This window comes from Papilio machaon, chromosome 22 (assembly GCF_912999745.1).
Source record: "Papilio machaon chromosome 22, ilPapMach1.1, whole genome shotgun sequence".
Taxonomy (NCBI): domain Eukaryota; kingdom Metazoa; phylum Arthropoda; class Insecta; order Lepidoptera; family Papilionidae; genus Papilio; species Papilio machaon.
Genome location: NC_060007.1, coordinates 3968866 through 3989377, shown reverse-complemented (window position 1 = coordinate 3989377; position 20512 = coordinate 3968866). Strand labels below are relative to the sequence as shown.

The 20512-nt window shown below is 33.6% G+C and overlaps 1 protein-coding gene across 1 annotated transcript in view; it reads left to right on the top strand.

Moving 5' to 3' along the window:
• The window catches only part of LOC106720813 (AF4/FMR2 family member 3), an 85102-nt gene that overhangs the window by 32497 nt on the left and 32093 nt on the right, over window positions 1-20512 (top strand). Inside the window, exon 5 of the mRNA XM_045683531.1 lies at window positions 18997-19091. Within this exon, the coding sequence (XP_045539487.1) occupies window positions 18997-19091 (95 nt within the window). The remainder of the gene's footprint in view (window positions 1-18996; window positions 19092-20512) is intronic.

The following is a 20512-nucleotide window of genomic DNA, read 5'->3' as shown; positions in this document are numbered from 1 at the left end:
CTGTTTATTCTTTGTAAAGATCTTATAAAACTCATACTAAGTATTGGATGTTTTGTCAATCAAACCGTTTATACTGAATCTTCAAAGTGAAGTGGTTAATGCCATTATTGTAACTGGAAAAGCGGAGAGCGCTGCAAACAAGCAGTCCGAGGTAATATAATTTGAGGGAGCTCGAGCCGTTGAGTTTTTTTTTACCCGCGTTCCGTTTATCGTATCCCGCCCACCGACACCGTTGCCTGCCTGCAATTGATTAGGGTTGAGACAATGTCGATGTATTAATGTCACAGTATTTATATATTACGGTATCGATCAGTTTTTATCTGTATCAAATAACTACATGTCACCCGCGACTCCGTGTGCGTGGAATTAAAAGAACTTAATATGTGCTTCCAGACTATGTTCTACATGTGTGCCAAATTTCATCTAGATCCGCTGAGCTGTTCCGGAGATACCTATAAACAAATATCCATCCGTCCAACCATCCAGCCATTCATCTATCTAAACTTTCGCATTTGTAATATTTGTAAGATTATCGAGAAATAGCCCTTTTGTAGAAATGTGGATCTAAACATTACTTTTGACTTTGTGTGTATTTACACCAATAAGATAATACGGACAAATTTCTCTTTAAAATGTTTTTCGCTTATTTGTTACTAGCTGTCGCCCGTGAGTCCGTCCGCGCGGAATTAAAAAAAAACTTTAATAAGTAGCCTACGTGTTTTTCCACACTATATTCTACAACCGTACCAAATTGCATCAAGATCCGTTGAATGTTCTAGAAATACCTTCAAATAAATATCCATTCATCTATCTATCTAAACATTCGCATTTATAATGTTAGTAAAATGTTTTGTTTCTTCTATTAATTCAAATTTAGACCTTGCTTGCACTGATGTTAACTAATTAATTGTATGTGATTCCTCATTGATGTTAGAAGAATAATTTTGTTTTAAGATGAAAAATAATACAGTTTTTTTTGTTTTATAAGTGTTAATTACGGTATAAGATATATCTCTATTCTTATAATTCAAAGAAACCTTAAACAAAAGCTATTGTAATACAGTAATAAGGTAGTAAGAGAATCTAACTTGAGAGATTAACGGTCGCCGAAGATTGCCGGAATAGAGCGCTACCCCTATAAAAACTAGTAATTATGATACCCAGCACAGAGTAAATAATTGTAAGACACGGCGTTAAGAGGCCACCGACTCTTTAAGAGTATTCACTTGTGCGTGCGGAGGCTTAATTAAAATAGCTTTAGTGATTGTCTATCTAGATCCAGATGTTTGATAAAATAGCTATTGTATTCACTCAAAGTTATATTGAGTTTGTAGTAACCGTAGGTTGCCACTGTCGCAACAAAAATATTACCATCCTTCTCATGCTTTACGAAAAGGAAAGAGACAACAATTGGTGTGTTTCGGCAGCTTAAATGAGTTCCTAATCTAACCAAGACTTTCCAGCGGACCTAGCTCGAATATTTGTGACATTCGCCTTCGTATCGTCATCATGGATTATAACAAAATTATTATGAGATTTGCAATACGCCATAGAGAGCGCAGCACAAATTTTAATACAAATTTTGTCGATGACGATATGATGGCGACTGTCACGTATATTCGAGCTAGACCCTGATCAGTTTTACGTTAGATACATTTTTTTTATTTTAGAATTTGATTTATTGAACAAAAGTTTTCATCGATAGTCATCTCTGTTTTTTTTTTAAATGTTGCTGGTTTCATTTTAAATATTATGTAACCGTTAAATACTCCAGTCTAAATTCCCATTAGGAAGTAATCCTTTAAAAGTTTAAATGATTGCCCAAAGCTAGCTTTTAGCGGAGGGTTAATCCTCTAAGTAGACGATGCGTGGTCAACAAATAGGTCTGCGAACTTTGCGGCCTCACCGCTATCTCACTAACGGCCGAACGAAATAGATAGTCTGTAAGATTAACATATATGTTTGTTAATACCGATTTCAATAGAGCTTTAAGTTTAAAATTTTAGTAATATGTTGTTCGGTAATTTTAAATTTAATTTTTAACTTTCGTGTTCTTTAACATTGTTCTTAAAAATGCAATAAGTACCTTAATAACTCAAGCGTTAAAGAATCCATTAAAGATAGAATTCAAATATATGTGCGAAGTCAATCAACCCGCACTAGGCCAGCGTGGTTGACTATGGCCTAGTCACTAACCCAGCCTACCTTAGAGTTGGGACATATAGTGAGCTGATGATGAGCAAAAATATTTATCTATATTTTTTCGATTTATGTTCGCAAATATAATGTACAAGTGGTTATTTTACTAATGCCGATACACTCTTATAAAAAGCATTTTGCCATGCCATTATTCTAAACTGAAATAGCAATATATTTTTGTACGAATGTTTCAGCATCCACTGCTATCGTTTATAATGTAAACACGTGTACCATTTATTGAGGGACGCCCTGGGGAGTTTTGTCGCTTTGTCGGTTTTTCCGTCAATCAGTTGTGGTCTTGTTTAAGTCGTGCATGAGACATGTTCGGTAGCCTGTCCTTAACTCACTTTGTAACCTGTCACTGATAAATGTACGATACATTGTATATAACACGTAGTATATAAAACAAGCTAATTATTAAGAAATAATTCATAAAAGGTGGAATTTTATTGTTAATCGAACTGCGTAACCAAAACTCGTTACCTCGAAATGATTTTACGATCAATGTTTACGAACTATTATTGTATCAAGAATGAATATAAAGAATGTTATCTATTTATTATATAAAATATAGCGTATAATATGTATAATTGTTTGTTTGAGGTCAAAATGTTTTTTTCCCCTGATTGTAATAGCTAGTCGGACTGTAGTAAGTTCGGCTTATGGTTGGTTACTGAGGGATTTTATCTAAGAGGATTGTCAGGGATTTTGATCTCAAAAACCAACAATTATTTTAATTTATTCGTTTGTCGATTATTTAAAGTAGGTTCATATCATAATTTCTTACTTGAATACTACCAGTAGCCCTGCTTTGCTGCTAAACAATTCATTGATAACTAAAATCGAATAAGCCTGTATTCGACAGTGAGTACCTAGTGTTTCCGCATCAGTTCACCATGATAAAGCGACCTCTATCATTGGCTGGCTAAATATTCAATAAAACATTGAAAACGTTGAAAGGAATTATGACACTAGAACTTACTTAACCTGGGTTACTGAGACCAAAATTCCCGTTTAAAACATATTTTTATATCTGTTTTGTCAAAGATAAAGACAGGGATGAGAATATGTTTTATAATATAGGTTTTGAACTCAGAAACCAACAGTTAGTACCTAGATTACGGGTTCTGTAGTTGCTTAATGTAGCTTTTGAAATATATCTGAAGTGATAAGTTAGACTTATACACTGGAAGTTTAGTTATTCTATTCTATTCTATTTAGCTTTATATAATGTGCTTACTAAAATAATTTCGTGTGAAAATTTTATAAAACGCTACGGTCAATGGCGTTTTGACTTACCATTTTTTAGCCATGGGTTCAAGGGTGACCACGCTTTAGATATTACGGGGTATTTCCCGTGAATATATTTAGTACACTAGCCCCTTGTCTGAAAGGCTTATGTACATGAGTGTTTCAGCAGTGTAAATTCGCGGCTAGAATAAGTCAACTTAGAATAAAGCGAATTTAAAATAAGGAGTTTTAGTTATCCGTTTCTATTTGGAAACATTCCAAGTGTATCTTGTACGTGAATGTATCGAAATTTATTCGTAACTATCCGCAACGTATCCGACATTAGACATCAATATATTAACCCTAGCGCCGCTGGCCGTTAGCACGTCACACCGGGGCCTTATCGGCCCTCCGCCGCCGACACCGGACGCCTTATTTGCTCACCGCTGCTCCACGCGATCTGAGTTATTTCAATGCTATCGCGGAGTACACTAAACGTCACTTTCCTGTTCTATTTAGGGGAATAATTTTCAATAAATAACACGCGATAAAGTTCCCTATGTCGCAGTAGGTAATTGGCTCAAGTTGAATTTTCATCTGTTGATATTTCATCATGAAATACTGATTGCGATTCGAGTATCTTACGGGAAGAGAATAAGTTATATATTTTGTGCCAGCGTTTGCGAATATTCAAGCACAATTAGCATACGTTCTGGTCGGACGACTGTCGGTCGAATGCCACTGCGTCGAATATACATGAAGCAGTCTAAAGCGCGAACGATATTCCGATTTGACATGTAAACGCTCCGTTTAATTCCGTTAACGAGTTCCCTCGAAAACACACACTAGTGTACTCATTGTATATGTTCGGCTGAGTCTGTGACTGTGTGTGTGGGCTGTACCGTCTGATGAGTGGTAATGATAAACGACTTCACGGGCCTCTTGGATTTGTGTGCACACAATTTCTTATCTCAGATATATTACCCAGTAGTTGGCTTGTCTTTTTTGCATTGAATATTAATAAATGGATTTACTATACATTAAAAGAATTGGATTTAAATTATGTTTACAGTGTTATTCATGCTGTTAATTTGGTTAACATATTTGGCATATTCTCTTATAAGTAATGTTGAATCTTACAGTCACTATTTATCTGATAAACGGAGTTTTTGAAGCCCAAACCGCCTAATGTAAAGCTACTAATAGATTAAGCTATTGATCTAGCTAACGCCACAATAGTATGAAGCATAAAGTTTTTTTTTTAATTACGCGCGGTCGCAGTCGCGGGCGACAACTAGTTTAATAATAGATATGTTAAATGCTGAAATAACAAGGCGATCTGTCCCACTCTAAAAGCCCGGCGTTGAAAGTACCATTTTCTCATACTAAACAATGAATGTAAGTATAATAGAAAACAAAAATAGATGGAATGATAGACACCTACTTCTTAAGTGATGTAACACTTTCGCGCGTTTTTTATCGACGTTCTAAAATTATATGAGGTGGTTATCTTTGAACATGTACAATTACGTCGTGTTAACTTACATACGAAAAAATCATAGTGGCATTGAATGTGTTAGATTATATTTAAAAGTAATGGAGATATAATAACTTTGGTTACAAAGTAAATTGGTGTAAATTTTATAATAAACTTAAGTTATTCATATACTGCAACTTTGTGCTCGTGCTTTTCTAAAGTGGGTCAGAATCTCTTGTAATATTCTAAGATCTTACCTGAGCGAGAATTTAATTTTGTACAAACTGCTCCATTCAGAGGCAACTCAATGGGGCTGACTGTTTGTACTCATAGTGAGAATTTAACTTTTAATGTTGGCTCTATATGAACTTTGGATAATATTGTTTTCTTTTGTCTTAAGAGATTTTTTAAATTTTATGTTACATTACATTTTTAGAAATTTGCGAAATTATTTTACAAAATATGATAAGACTAGCTGTCACCGCGATTCCGTCCGCGCGTAATTAAAAAAATAACATAATAAATAGCCTATGTGTTCTTCCAGACTAAGATCTATATCTATGCCAAATTTCATCGAGATTCGTTGAGCCATTCTGGAGATACCTTCAAACAAACAAACATCCAAACATTCGCATTTATAATTTCGCTAAGATTACTAGAAAAGATTATTTTTAAAAGATGTAAAGGTTCGATCGTTTTTCGAGTATTGTTTCTATGTGTGATTTTTTGTATGTACCAGTTTTCCAGTTATTTCTATAGTAATGGAAAATACAGCAATGGCTTTTACATTAAATAAATAAAAGTACATATATCCAAAGAGTTATATGTGTAAATATTTTATGAAACATAAAACACCAATATATAAAATGAACATATAAATTTTCGGTGTGTCTATTTCTTGTTCCTGTATTAGTAATAAAAAGGGTCCAATGCATCAAAGGGTTAGAATATTTTTTTTATCCCTTTGAAGTATAAAAGGTTCGTCTTATAAGTCACACCGTTTTTTTTTTTTTTTCATAAGTTTAATTACGTGCTTTTTCAACATTAAGATATCATCTATTCAATTACTTGTATAAATTCAAAAGATACTGCAATAACTGTCGAAGTTAAAAAATTGCTTATTTTGTGCCTTTGTTCCGTCTACAGGTTGTTTAATAAATTACTTCACATTATATGTATTTTATTTTAATCAAGTTTCAAGTTATTACTCCGTAGTGCTACGGACACAGGTTTTGTTTAATTTACATTTTATAATAATAGTAAGCAAGTGGTTGACTTGATGCTGATGAAAAAAAAAAAAACTTTGTAACTTTTTTCAAACTATGTTCTACAAATGTACGGAATTTCACCGTGATCCGTAAGCCGTTTTAGAGATACGTAAAAGCAACCAACCATCCAAGATTTAGCTAGATTATTTTAGATTTAGCATTTATAATATTAGTATGATTGAATGTAAAACTAGGTTACCGTAGAATCTTGAGAGTATTAAAATTGCCAGTTAGTTTTTAAATGGATGTTAATAATTGCATTACTCTCAGCTTGTTATGGCCGCTACAATATTTAGTGCTTGTGGAATGAACCTCTAGCGAATCCTACGAAATTGCCCGCGGCCCATTTAAAAAAACTCTAGCTGTATTTCAAGTGCAGTAATAAGCCAGAGTATAAAAAGCGCAGCCAGTTTACAACGTTACAGTACCTATTTTTACTCTCATTACGAACCGTCTCGACGTTTTATGTTGAGAACAGAGTGACGAACTTAGCGGTTCTATACGGAGTTTATTACAAAATTCAAATGAGTAAAAATGCTTGTAAAGTGGCTAGCGGCCACTTGAAACCGTCAACCGTTAGGTATCTGCAATGGCAGATTCTTTGCCTACCTTTAATCGACGGATGACACACAGAAAGAGGATATTTCCCCTTCTTGTGTGTCAGCTCTTCCGTCAAATTCAATTCCCCTTCGCACTATTTCCTAATAAGAAAAGGTTGGGAAGGGTGGACTACAATTATTTCTCCAGCACGTAAATTCATCAAGCGAAACACGGAATTGCTTCCACTTCACACCTGTCTTCTGTGTTGATGTGGAATTTTACCGTTCGATAGATATTCATTAGGTAATGGTATTACTTTAGAATTTAGCATAATCGAAACAATAACTCTCTTTGTTTGTAATGTATAGAGTAATAAGTATACGTTTATACATATTTGATTTTAAAACGTAGAATAACCATGCGTTCCTTTATTAGTCTTGACATGCATTTGTCCTTTATTCCCCGTTTTCCGGCAATTCTTGTCAACTGGCAACCCCGGATGTCAATCAGCGGTATACGCGGCGTGCGTGAGGCTGCCACCCTTGACATTCATTCAACACGTCAACAATGTTTACGTGTTTCGTAAACGCAATCACGCAGTATTGTTATAAAAAAATGTAAACTGGTGTTTTTATTAATAAATCCGATGACTTGACAAAAATTGTTTTGATTAATGGTTTCTAATGTATTAATGATGGGTTATACATGCCTTTAAGTGATTAAAGATTGTGATTTGAAATAAGTGTGATGTAATGATTTTAATAGAAAAAGAAAAAGAAAAATAATGGAATGTCAAAATATAACACATTAACAGATTAACAGAATTAAAGAATTAAACATATTAAGTTTTGTTGCAATGTAGACCATGGCATTAATGAATCTTCATGAGTAGATTCTTAAGACATCATTAAAATTTGTGGCAAAATATTCGCATTACGTACCTTAATACAAATTAAGCAAAATAAATGGCAATCACATAAAATACCTTGAGAAAATCCGCACGTACAAAACTCGAAAGTGGGTTATTTTAATAATCCAAGCCCAGCCGGCGGTGATTTACTGGTCTCGAATGAAATATTTATGAGAATTGCTCATTTTAAGCCACCCTAATAGCGTGGGGTAGCCGGGCCGCGCTTTGTGTCGCGTATCCGATTTACCTTGACGTTACCGCGACGCAACGTTGACGTTAACTCTACGTAGCGTCGAAGTTACTCCGACGTAACGTCCTTTGATCGCGGCCGTCCATTGTGAAGCTATCCCAACCGTGAGTGAAATAATATTCGCAATAAAATTTTAAGAATCTGTATACCACAATATTTGTACATAAATTTTTGTTTTTGTGTACAGTATTATAGTGCTACTGAAATACTAAACCAACATAATATAATCCTTCAAAGATGATATGTTAAGTGTTATGGTAGTGGAAACCCTCGGTTATTTTGTTTTATATAAGCAAAGTTTGAAAGAAAGGGTCTATGATTTGGAGCCTTTTACGATTGTCAACTGTTTGTTACGTACTGGAAAATGCAATACGTCTGAGTTTTCCACTCCTTGTGAATATCTCCAGTTACTCTGGCCTAAATAAATGTGTGGATAAAGGCGTGGCACAAACGTTCCCAGCGGTAGCGACCTCTGCAGGGGTCACCTCGAGGCTGGCGTGATGCACGACCCCCCGGGGACCCCCATGGTACCCGCGAATTGATTCTGACACCGCAGCGCGAAATGCCAAATACAAACAAATAAATGTACGGCCATAACGGGCGCCGTGGTATTATTAAAGGGACCTCTGTATTGCGGTACTCTTAATTTTCCTTTTTACTGAACATTTTGACGATTAAATTGGGTTCTGTTACACGCCCTTCTGATTTTGTTAAACATAACAGAATAATTATTAAGAAGTTTAACCCAAAATGGCTTATTCAAAATCTATTTTTTTTCTAATTTTATAAAGCACTAAGATTTTAGTGTGAGCTCGTTTGCCACCTTGTAATATAAAAAAAATCACTTGGGTTTTTATTAATTTTGTGCCATTTGTTTTTTGGTCTAGGGGAGATAGCGTTATCGCAGCTGTGGGGTTAAACCACATGTTCCTACAAAGTATTTCCTATTTAAATTGATACTAAATATAGATACTGAATGGGTACTCATTAAAAATTTGACACGTGCGGACACATTCGTAACTAGAATAAATACATTGTAATATAATCAGTTTCGAGTAAAATTGTAACACTGATGAGTCAAATAGAAGATGTTTCTCGCGGAGTTTTTAAAATTTGTAAGGGTCTGTTCAGACAAACCAGGGCGGAGAGTTGAGCAAATTTTTTTTTCTTGCTCTTGATAAGAAAAGACGTGCAAAGTAAAATTAAATCTTATTTAAATTTTATGACGCTCAATTTTATTTGCGATAAAAATTTGCTTTGCTCTACTACCGGTGTGATCGGACCCTAAGCAGTTATTTTAATAGAGATCACTTTAAAGTCTTTAAAGAAGAAAATTTAGTACAGAAATATATTTAGGAATGCACTATGATTTACGATGCGTTAAACGGTAACAGTTTCAAACATGTGGTGGCCAAGTGAGCTTCGGATCTTTGACTATTAACTCACCGGGGTTAGCAACCTGAGGCACACGACGACCACTCTAATGTCCCCGAGATAGTTGACAAATAATTCGGAACTTTTCGTTTATAATATCTGCCCTTTAAGAATCTTACGTGATGGACATAAATATCTGTACTTCATCCAGACTTCATCATGTAATATAGGGATTAAAAAGTCATCAATTTCATTTGTCTTATACTTTTAAGAACTACTTCTAATTTTGCTATTTTATTAGTACTTTATTTATTGCGAATTGAGAACTTGCAAAAACTATGTTATCTCATGTTACAACATTTAACGCGCATAACTAATTGTGTAATTTAAGTATTTTGTTCATAAACACTTAAATTCTTTGTGTACGAAAATATATACACGTTTATAGACTTTATAGATTTGAGATAATGATCTTTTTCCTTTGACAATTACTTTGAGTAAACAATGTAGGTTCGATTAGGTTAAATTTCCTCATATAATGTTGCTTTTGCTTGTATTTGATGTATCTTTGTGCTGTCTCGTTTAATGTACATTTATATGAAGACATGTTGATATTATCTTGTCATATTTTGTATGATTAATGTACATTTAATAGGTACAGATAATTACAAGCAGACTTTTGTTATTAGAATTTGTAAAAACTTAGTGTACAAAATTCGAAATTAAAGTTATCATGCATCAATTAAGCAATTTTTTTTATTAACTGTCTAGCTTTTTAATTATTCTAATCATAGATTATAAATCGTCTGTCATCTTATCTTTATCTATCTATATATATATAAAAGAAAGTCGTGTTAGTTACACTATTTATAACTCAAGAATGGCTGAATCGATTTGACTGAAAATTGGTGGGCAGGTAGCTTAGAACCAGGAAACGGACATAGGATAATTTTTACCCCGTTTTATTCTGCGCGGACGGAGTTGCGGGTAAAAGCTAGTATATTATAAACACGACTTTCTTTTATATATATAGATGACATAGATGATTTGCAGAAATTACCGAAATAAAAATGAAGGCGACTAAGTTTTAATGGTATTTTACTTTAGTACGATAACGCGGAATGAATATATTATGTACATAATTACTCTTCGTAAGAAAATTATTACAACTACGTGGTAAATTTTGATTTAAATTTTTGTAGTCATCTTATTTGCGTATTGTACTGGTTGATCTCTAGACTTTTTTTTTGCTAAAAATGGTATATCACATATCACATATATATATATATTCAGAATCAGAAAAATTCCCTAATTCTGAATATATGTATAAGTCAATATCGCAAAAAATGTCGCTTAAAACAAATAGCCTTTCACCACTCGATTATTATCTTTATATTGTGCAGATAGAATGTTGACAAATATATTTGTATATGGGTGTGGATTATATTAATAAGAAATGAAGTTGTGTACTAGTCTAGTTTTTTTAAATGTAATAAATTTCTTTCTCTAATCAGTTGTATTTTTTTGGCAAATGTTATTCAAAACAGCATGTTATTTACCAATGCTTGTTCACACCGTCTGGTACAAGAATAGCCGAAGCTTTTCCACGCGACTCTGACCGACATTCACGCGTCCTTAACGATGATGACGTCATTCTCGGCGCCAATCAAATGCTAAATTTCCTACACGATTTGATGACACGTTGACGAAATAAAGTTTGCTTCTTCTCTTTCTTTTATACGGAAGTGGAGCATCATCTTGTCATCGTGTAAATAAATGCTAAAACTGTTGTGAGGTTTTAAAACGTAAAGCTGTAATCAAAATTGGTGTCATGTTAACTGATTCTTAGTTTTTTCTTTGACAGACTTATTTTTTTTAAAAGTATAATATAATTTCTAACGTCACTTTCTTATCTGTGTTAAAAAGCTTGGAGCCCGTAATCTGAAATTTAATTTCAAACTTTGTGCTGTTCATTTGAATACAAATCTGTGTAAGAATTACGTAGCGACTAAGATGGGAAGTTAATATTTCAGTTATTTAAAAATTTATTACAATGTATATATGATTTTATGATTTGTGGCAAATCTAGAGACGTTATTAATTTTTTATTTATTTTACTGCCGTACACAGAGTTATTAAATTATTACTTAGAGAATTTATAGAGTAAACTAAATATACACTAATGGACTCTCTTAGACATCACTTTAAGAATAATTGCGGATGTTTCCGATTTACTTTTATGATTTGTAATATAAATATTTATTTATTTTTCTTAATAATTTTAAGTGCTTCTATGGCGAGAACATTCTATCTCCATATTGGAAAGTTTTGCAGCTTGACAAATTTACGAGTTGAGGCTAGTACGTTTTTTATTTATGTGTATACTTATGATATAGTTATGTATTATGTATATGAAATAGTTTTATGAATTAAATTGGGAAAAAATGTAATATATACGAAATAGGTACAATTATTTGGTTTGTTCAGAAATCTTGAAACGTTTATAGCAAACAGTAGAAGTAAATAAAGCTATTTGAAAATGAATTACTTTATAATGCTCAAATTTAAATGTATTATGTTGTACTTGATTTATATGTAATACTAGCTTTTACCCGCGACTCCGTCCGCGCGGAATAAAAAATAGAAAACGGGGTAAAAATTATCCTATGTCCGTTTCCTGGTTCTAAGCTACCTGCCCACCAATTTTCAGTCAAGTCGATTCAGCCGATCTTGAGTTATAAATAGTGTAACTAACACGACTTTCTTTTATATATATAGATTTAATGTTGTGTGCAAAATGGTCGGCAGTAATTTTATTTCATACATTATGTTGGTAGCATGAGTGTTTGTTTGTGTGGTATATGTAAACAAATATCTTGCAATAAATACGAAGAGGAACTATTCAAAACAATATGCGCATGCGCATGCGAAGCACGGGGCAAATCTATAAGTCGTGAGTTGTAATCGCCTTGAAAAACATATTCTTGGCTAAAGATGCGTTTTCACTTTAACTTTGTAGAGGATTAAATTAACACAATCTTACTAATATTATAAACTAGCTTTTACCCGCGACTCCGTCCGTGCGGAATAAAAAATTAGAAAACGGGGTAAAAATAATCCTATGTCCGTTTCCTGGTTCTAAGCTACCTGCCCACCAATTTTCAGTCAAATCGATTCAGCCTTTCTTGAGTTATAAATAGTGTAACTAACACGACTTTCTTTAATATATATAACTAGTCTGGCCATAAATACTGTTACATAAAAACATTTCTCTTTTTCAACTTTTTAATTATTTTTAAATTTGAACACATATATTATTTTAAAAACTTAATTCGTTTCTGCGCCATTTCACATATTTTTTTTGTGTTCATTATCAAATTACAATATGGAATGGGGTATTAAAAAAATAGGATTGCAGTGATCGCCTTGCACAAAGTGGGTATGGAGCCATTGATCATATTCCAGACACTTCAAAAGCTTGGTATCAGCTGTATGTTCGTATATCGTACTATCAACAGATACAGCAACACTTCGTCTGTCGAAGACCAGAAAAGATCGGGGCGGCCGCGTGTTATTAGAATTACAAAGGCTGTTAATGCTGTTAAAGCCAGAATTCGTCGAAACCCCATTTGGAAGCAAAAAATCTTATCGCGAGAAATGAAGATTCCCGCTAGGATTCTGTTGCGTATTGTAAAACAAGAGCCGAAGCTCGGTGCTTATCGCCGATATACAGAACATGCCCTAAATCAATCTTTACAATTAAAGAGAGTGAATCGATCAGAACGCCTTTTGTCGCGATACGCAGGTGGAGCGCACAGAAATATCCTCTTTACCGATGAAAAAATTTCCACGATTGAAGAACACTACAATAAGCAAAATGATAATGTGTACGCTCACAGTTCTAAAGAAGCTGCTCAAGTTGTCGGAAAGGTACAACGTGGTCATCATCCTGCGTCAGTGATGGTTTGGTGGGGCGTGTCTTATCAAGGAGCCACCAAACTAAATTTTTGTGAAAAAGGAGTGAAAACCTCAGCCAAAGTGTATCAAGATACAGTCTTGGATCATGTAGTGAAACCTCTCAGCAATACACTTTTTAAAAATATACCGTGGACTTTCCAGCAGGACTCTGCACCTGGTCACAAAGCACGAACTACCCAAGCCTGGCTTGAAACCAACGTGCCAGACTTTATAAGAGTTGAAGACTGGCCCTCATCTAGCCCTGACCTCAGCCCTTTAGACTTCAAATTATGGTCAGTTTTAGAGGACATGGCCTGCTCTAAACGACCCAGCGACATTGAGTCTCTTAAAAAGTCTTTGGAGCAAGCAGTGGCGACATTTCCCTTGGAAACAGTGCGTAAATCCATAGATTCGTGGCCAAACAGATTAAAGGCCTGTATAAATGCTAAAGGTGGCCATTTCGAATAGAATTTTTTTTTGTTTTTTGCTGAGACATTAATAAATATGTAGGTATAAATTTTATTAATATTACATTACTTCATTTAAAAAAAATGCATTTTCATTTGTAACAGAACTTATGGCTGGACTAAGTAGATGTGAATGTTTAGATGGATGGATGGATGTTTGTTACGTGGTATCTTAAGATCTCGATGAAATTTGGTATAGATGTAGAACACAGTCTGGCATAGGCTGATAATATAAGCTTTTTTTTTTAAATACAATACCGACTACTTGAAATTTGAACTTGAACCTTTATATCGAAATTAACAACTTGTAGTCTAATAGGCATCATTACTTTTAGGCTTAACTTTTAAGTGGTTTCGTCAAGTTGAATGATAGACTTTTTTATATATGCATTTTTTTTTGTTGTACATTGAAATACTAATATTTAGACGGTGTCAGTGGAACCACACCTTTAATAATACCGCGTCCGCGGTTTTGCGCGGCTGTCTGCATACAAAGTGCTCGGTGGCCGTCTCGATGCGCTTTATTATAGAAAACTTGCTGATTGTCCGCGCGCCGTCGCTGCGTATTACGTTTTTATTACGAGCTACATTCCGCCATTATTTAAAATTAGGGTTGTCGATCTCCCTAAGTTTAATAAAAGTTATTTTGAATTCGTTTTTAAAATTTCGTTGCCGGTCTTGAGAAGAAATAATTAACGAAATATTATTTAATATTGAAAATTAAATTTTGGTTGGTTATTTCTTTGAAATCGTCTAGTTGGCAACCCTACTGTGCGAAACATCGCGCGCGATCGCATCGCGTGATTATCCAAAGGCGCTAAATTGCGAATGCCTCTATCTTTCTTATCTGAAGCCACTTGAATTATAATAGAATACTTGATAGAGATGATACGGTCGAAAGCCGGTTTGTCCTTCGTTTATTTTTACACTAGATTCCATATTACTGATAATGAAAATCTCTTAATAAATATTTTTACGAAGAATTATGTATACTTTTTCATAGACGACTAATTTACTTTAAATATACTTTTATAAAGGGCCTTATATATTTCAATAATATATAGCTTTGACTTTTGTAAATAATACAATCACGTAAAGGGATATACCGTTTTTTATTTTATTTCATAATGTCAACTGTTGATCATTGTTACGAAAAAATAATCACACCTTATCAATTATGTTTAAAAAAAATCTCGCCTTAAATACTATAACCGTTACATTTCCTGTAATTTATAAATTATAGCCATCGTGTTTGCCACAAGTTAGGTATCTTGTTAATTAAATAAATGCAATAATTCCATGAGCGTTACAAAAAGTTGATTGACTCATATCACCTTGTGAAATCTAAATAGATGTCATTAACTCGTGAGGTCTTCAACCTGTACATATGTGTTGAACACCTTTTATAATGCGAATGCATTGTTTTTGCAACACCTTTTATAGGTTTTATTTCCGTCTTTTATTTAAAAGGGATTTAGAACGGAGGAATACGTAAATCATTAAATCCGTGTAGTTTATATGACTGCATTCCATGAAATATTTCTAATGAAATAGCCTGAAAACAATTTGAATATCGACATTTTTTTCTTTACACTGACTAATATTTATAAAAAAAACCTTTATAAAAAAACCCTTATAGTATTTACTTCTGAATTGCCAATAAGGATTTGAGCGAGATATCATGTGTAAATCGCGGGCGCAGGCTTGGGCGAGTATTGCGTGATTTGCGGCGCGCGCGCACGTGTCAACGGCCGCAGGTGTGCGAATGTTGTTGCCCAGACGGCGCCATTGTTGTCCATACCCCTCCCACTTCCTCACTCACGCCCCCGTTCCCGACATCGATATATAACCAAGGGTAGTGCCGATTTCCCTTTCGCATTTTTGTCGAAAAACGACAGATCCTACATATAATGTAGTAACTCGTTTATTTCGCAAAATGAATTTTCGTGTTTTTCGAATAATGCGAAACATTCTCCAATCTTTATTGAAATCAATATCTGTTTATTTTTTAAATTATAAAACTTTCATTAGAATATGATATTTACAGCAGTATGTATAGGTATATCATTGAGTAAACTTTTCTCAAAAATCCAAATTTTTTGTTATGTCTGTTTGCGTAGGAGCCGATTGAACGCTCTGTTATCAATCATCGCTACTTATTCAGGTGTACGTTAACTAAGAATCGATAGTTTTAAATAATATAATTATCGTTTACAAGTTTATCAAAATTGCAAAAGTTTTATGAATATGTTGTGTTTTTAATTCAAGTTTCAGATGCAACTTTGTACATCGTATCAATTTCTGGATCCACCGGATATCGACAGCAAATAAAGTTTTTCTGTACCTTTGTGGTTTGATATGATTAAGTATTTTTCTTAGAACATTGGGTTATATAACTTAAAGTAAAATTTTATTAACTTTTTTTAAAGTAGTGCAATGGAAGATTTTTTGCATTAGAATTTTGAAGTTATACATTTTTCTTTAGATGTTAATTGATTGCAGCTAATCAGCTTTGCTATTGCCTAGTAAAAGGTACAGTGGGTGATATTTTACGTAAGAAATAAGCAATAAGATAAATGTAAATTTATTTATTTATTATAATTCATATGCCACTGTTTTCCGATTTGACTTTGATGTGGTTTATGTAATGGCCAATGACCCATCGTTCCTGCTGTTGTACTGTACGTGTTTTCGATGATAAGGTCATCGAAAACTTTATCTATAAGATAAACTCAACATAAAAACTTGGTTTTAAATAAGTCTTGTATAAATAGATGAGTCTCAGTAGTTAAAGGTGATTAATTTTATTGGAGTTGTCATCATCAAAAAGATAAAATATCAGTTTTTTTTAGTAATAAATACCTAGATGCAGTTTTAAAACTAATAATTAAGTTTTCAATAATCATTTTATTGATCTTAAGAAAATATCTGGTTTAATGTCTGTAGATAAAAATTCTTGATTGGAAATAACAATATTCTTCAAGGGTTTAATATTCTTTTAAAATAAAAAAACAACTGCGGTTTATTTCTCCATCACCTGTGCAAAACACCTGCGAAGCAAATCTTTAATGTTCGCCGCTAGACGGCGCTTTAACGTTCTGTGGTCGCTCATAGTTACGCATAAAATTCTTTTATAAACATTTTTATCCCTTTTTCATATCTTCGATATTTTTTATGACTATCGGTAATATTAAAATACATATACGTAATGATTTATTGAGAATTTTACGAAGTATCTATACCTACTTCATTCACTCTTATAATTTAAGTGTAATTTTGTTATCTATATATATAAAAGAAAGTCGTGTTAGTTACACTATTTATAACTCAAGAACGGCAAGAATTTGCGATTCCTCTGGTATTGCCGATGTCCATGGGCGTCGGTGAACACCTTGGTGTTCCCGCTGCTCGTTTGCCCCCTTCTCTTATAAAAATAAAAACTTGAGAACGAAGTTCCTTTCCATTAATTAGTGAAGGAACCAATGTTTATTCTATAAATAAAATACTTAAGTCTTCACAAGAAGTACATTTTATTTCTATGAATTTTCGTTAAATATTGTCACGTCGTTGCCATGGTGTTACTATAGCAAAAAGTGTCGTGACAACTTTTCGTAAGAATTTTTTCCGTCTAGCCCCCTTTCACAACGCGCGATAAGGAACTTCGTTCCAAAAACAGGATACACATACACAATCTCATCTAATACAGTACTGGATAAGCGAGAGTGCGATATTTTTCTCACTAATAGAGGTATCTCTGTCCTGCCCGAGAATCTCGCTTATGGAGGTAGTCCATCGGGACCGAACATAATCTCGCATTTAGATGTTTTGCGCTGTATTGTGTATGGACAATAATTTCTATTGTGTAATTTTAGTGCAGTTATTTGGAGGTGAAAAATAGCTGTTAATTTTTTTCTTTCTTCATAAGAAACACTCGATCGCTTGTAAGACGCTTCATTGAATTACAAATTACAAACACTTATTTGTCGTGTAAAATAAAAACCGTGTTAGATTCACACCAACTGACTTAGCCGTTTAGTTGTGCATAAAACATTAGAGAATATTTTTTTCCAGACACGTATTGCCAATAACTTGGAGCCCTGAGAAAAAAACTGAATTATTTTCTATGCTTAATACATACTAGCAAGACGACAAAGTTTTTATATGTGTAGGTACTTTGAAGATATTGCCGTAAAGGACGAACAAGGAAAAATATAGGAAAACTATATTGTATCGTATTTGTGATTTTTAAAAGGATTAAATTAATATGTAATCACATATAAACTGTTTAATTTATAGGCGTATTAAAGTTTTACAAATGATATTTTTTGTACCGAAAAAAAACTTTTTAATCGTAAAAATTCAACAAGATTACAAAGAAGGTAATCTAATAGTTTGAATGGTAAAGCTATATTCCAGTGATTGCGGTCGCGTTGGGATTACAGAAACATCCTGTGTTTAATTTTTAATCCAATAAAGATTATCGAACGCTCGGTTGACTCCTGACTAAAGCCGTGAGATGAGTGAGATTATCTAGGAATTGTTAGTTTAACTAAACAACCTCCTGTATCGCCTATGTGTCTATATTTTCTGTGGATCTATATACTAATAGGGTTTCATTAAAATCATAATTTAAACGAATCAACAATTTTCCATTTATATTTCATACCGTATTTATTTATAGAAATATTCATAATACACAATATATATATACATTTATATATACATTTTAATATGTATTGTTAAAACTAATCAATAAAAAAAATTGATTACATATCAATATGCATTTTGTAAGCATTAGAAACAATAAAACCTATTTTAAAAAAGCCGTCACGTTTATATTTCATCCGCAATCTAAGCGTATCGTAGGTAGCTCTGCTCCTTTGTCCCGTTCGCAATCTCCATAAACCAGCTAAACACCTACCCTAAGTCCCCCTCATGGAGTCCCCGGGGACACGGGGTGGAGGCTCCACCCGCACGCAGTTATACGAACCTTAAACCACCTTATGATCTTGCGACTTTATCCGACCTATGGAAAATCTCATTTATATTAATCTATCCTATGTTAACGATATTTTAAAGCGATTTGAATGTTAAGAAGAATAAAACACTTAATTTTAATAGAAAGTAAGATTATTAGTAAGAGCAACTGAGACGTATAAGAATCATCCGTTTTTCTAGGATAAAATAGGCTATAAGCTATTCCAGACCGGAATCTAAGAGCCAAATTATCTTGGAAAAAACATATATAGGAAGTTTTTTTTAGTAACATTACTAAGATATTAGTGATTCATAGTAGGCTAATGACTTAATGTTTTCCTGTACAGGTCACCCGTCCCGACGGGAGAGCGAGTTCAAGAAGCCGGCCCACGCTCCCCAGAACGGACGAGTACACCATCGACCGTCTTACCCCTACAACAAGGTCTGTGCTTACAATTTCACTATTACTGTTCGTTTCCACTGAAGAAACACATGTATAAATACATCGTGTCAATTGTTTTTGATGTTTACTTTCCTGTTATTAACGGTCGACCCAGGTATTAACGTTTTGGATTCAATAAAAATTAAGTTAAATTTATAAATTACCTTTAAATTTAGTTTGAAATCGACTACAAAGTGGTACTTGTTAAGTAACTTGTAGTTCGCTAACTGTACAAGCATTTGTTATAATAAAATCGGCGCGCTGCCGCTAAATTATGCTCAAGTGAGCCGCGGTGCGGTGCCTCAGACTTGCAGTTTTGAAGCTTGAAGAAGTTTGCGCTGTAAGCTTTAATATGTAAATTTATTTAATACTAGCTGTCGCCCACCACTCTGTCCACGCAGAATAAAAAAAACACCTTGATATTTAACCTATGTGTTCTTCCAGACTATGTTCTGAAAATATGCCAAATTTGATCGAGATCCGTGAAACGGTTCAGGAGATACATTCTAACAAACATCCATCCATCTAAACATTCGGATTTATAATATTAGTAAGATATGGTTAAATTAAGTGAGAAAGGGTACTAAAGCTGATAATAATTCGCATAGAGCCTTAAATTAGTACAGAGGTACGGAACACCTTTATATGCGAACACTGAAAAGGCCTCATCAATTTTTTATTTAGTTATTTTTTTACTTTTACATGTCTAAATTGAGCGGTTAAATCAACGTTGAGTACAAATTACTTTATATTATAACGGTAATCCGAACATACCTACCCGTTTTTAGTTCGTATGTTTAAATTGAAGACACCTTGAACGTTTAAATTGAACGGACCATATAACAATGTCACAAGACCATGGGGTTGAGTTTCGAAATCGACTTTGTCACTTATCATCATACCAATGGTTAATTGTACCACTATTACACTGTAATTTGTTTTGTTAAAATTATATGCATATTTTCTTTTAACAGAATTCATTCCATTCAAATATTCAGCTAAATTGGTTGTGTTTGTATTGATAATAAATTCATAAATGTTCATTCATATTGCCTTCACAATAACAATATAGGAGCGTATAGTTGATGGTTTAATATTTGCAGCTCACACCACGATAAACACATTTAACGTCCTCAATAAAATTGCCTTCCATAAGGTTGACTTTATGATGTGGTAGCGAGATATTGTCTTGTATAATAATGTAAAACACACAGGTCATCTATAAGGTTAAGCAGAGGGTTCTTTGTTCGTTACTTTCAGTGTAAACATTAAAACTGATTTTTTTTTTTAAGTCTTTTAAATAAATCTATAGAAGCAACAGTACATAAAACTGATTTTCTCAAAACTTTAGGCCCTTTCAATAAGCTCCTTAAGGATTACGATGGCTCATAGGTAGTCGTAGTTGCAACTACTCCACCTCC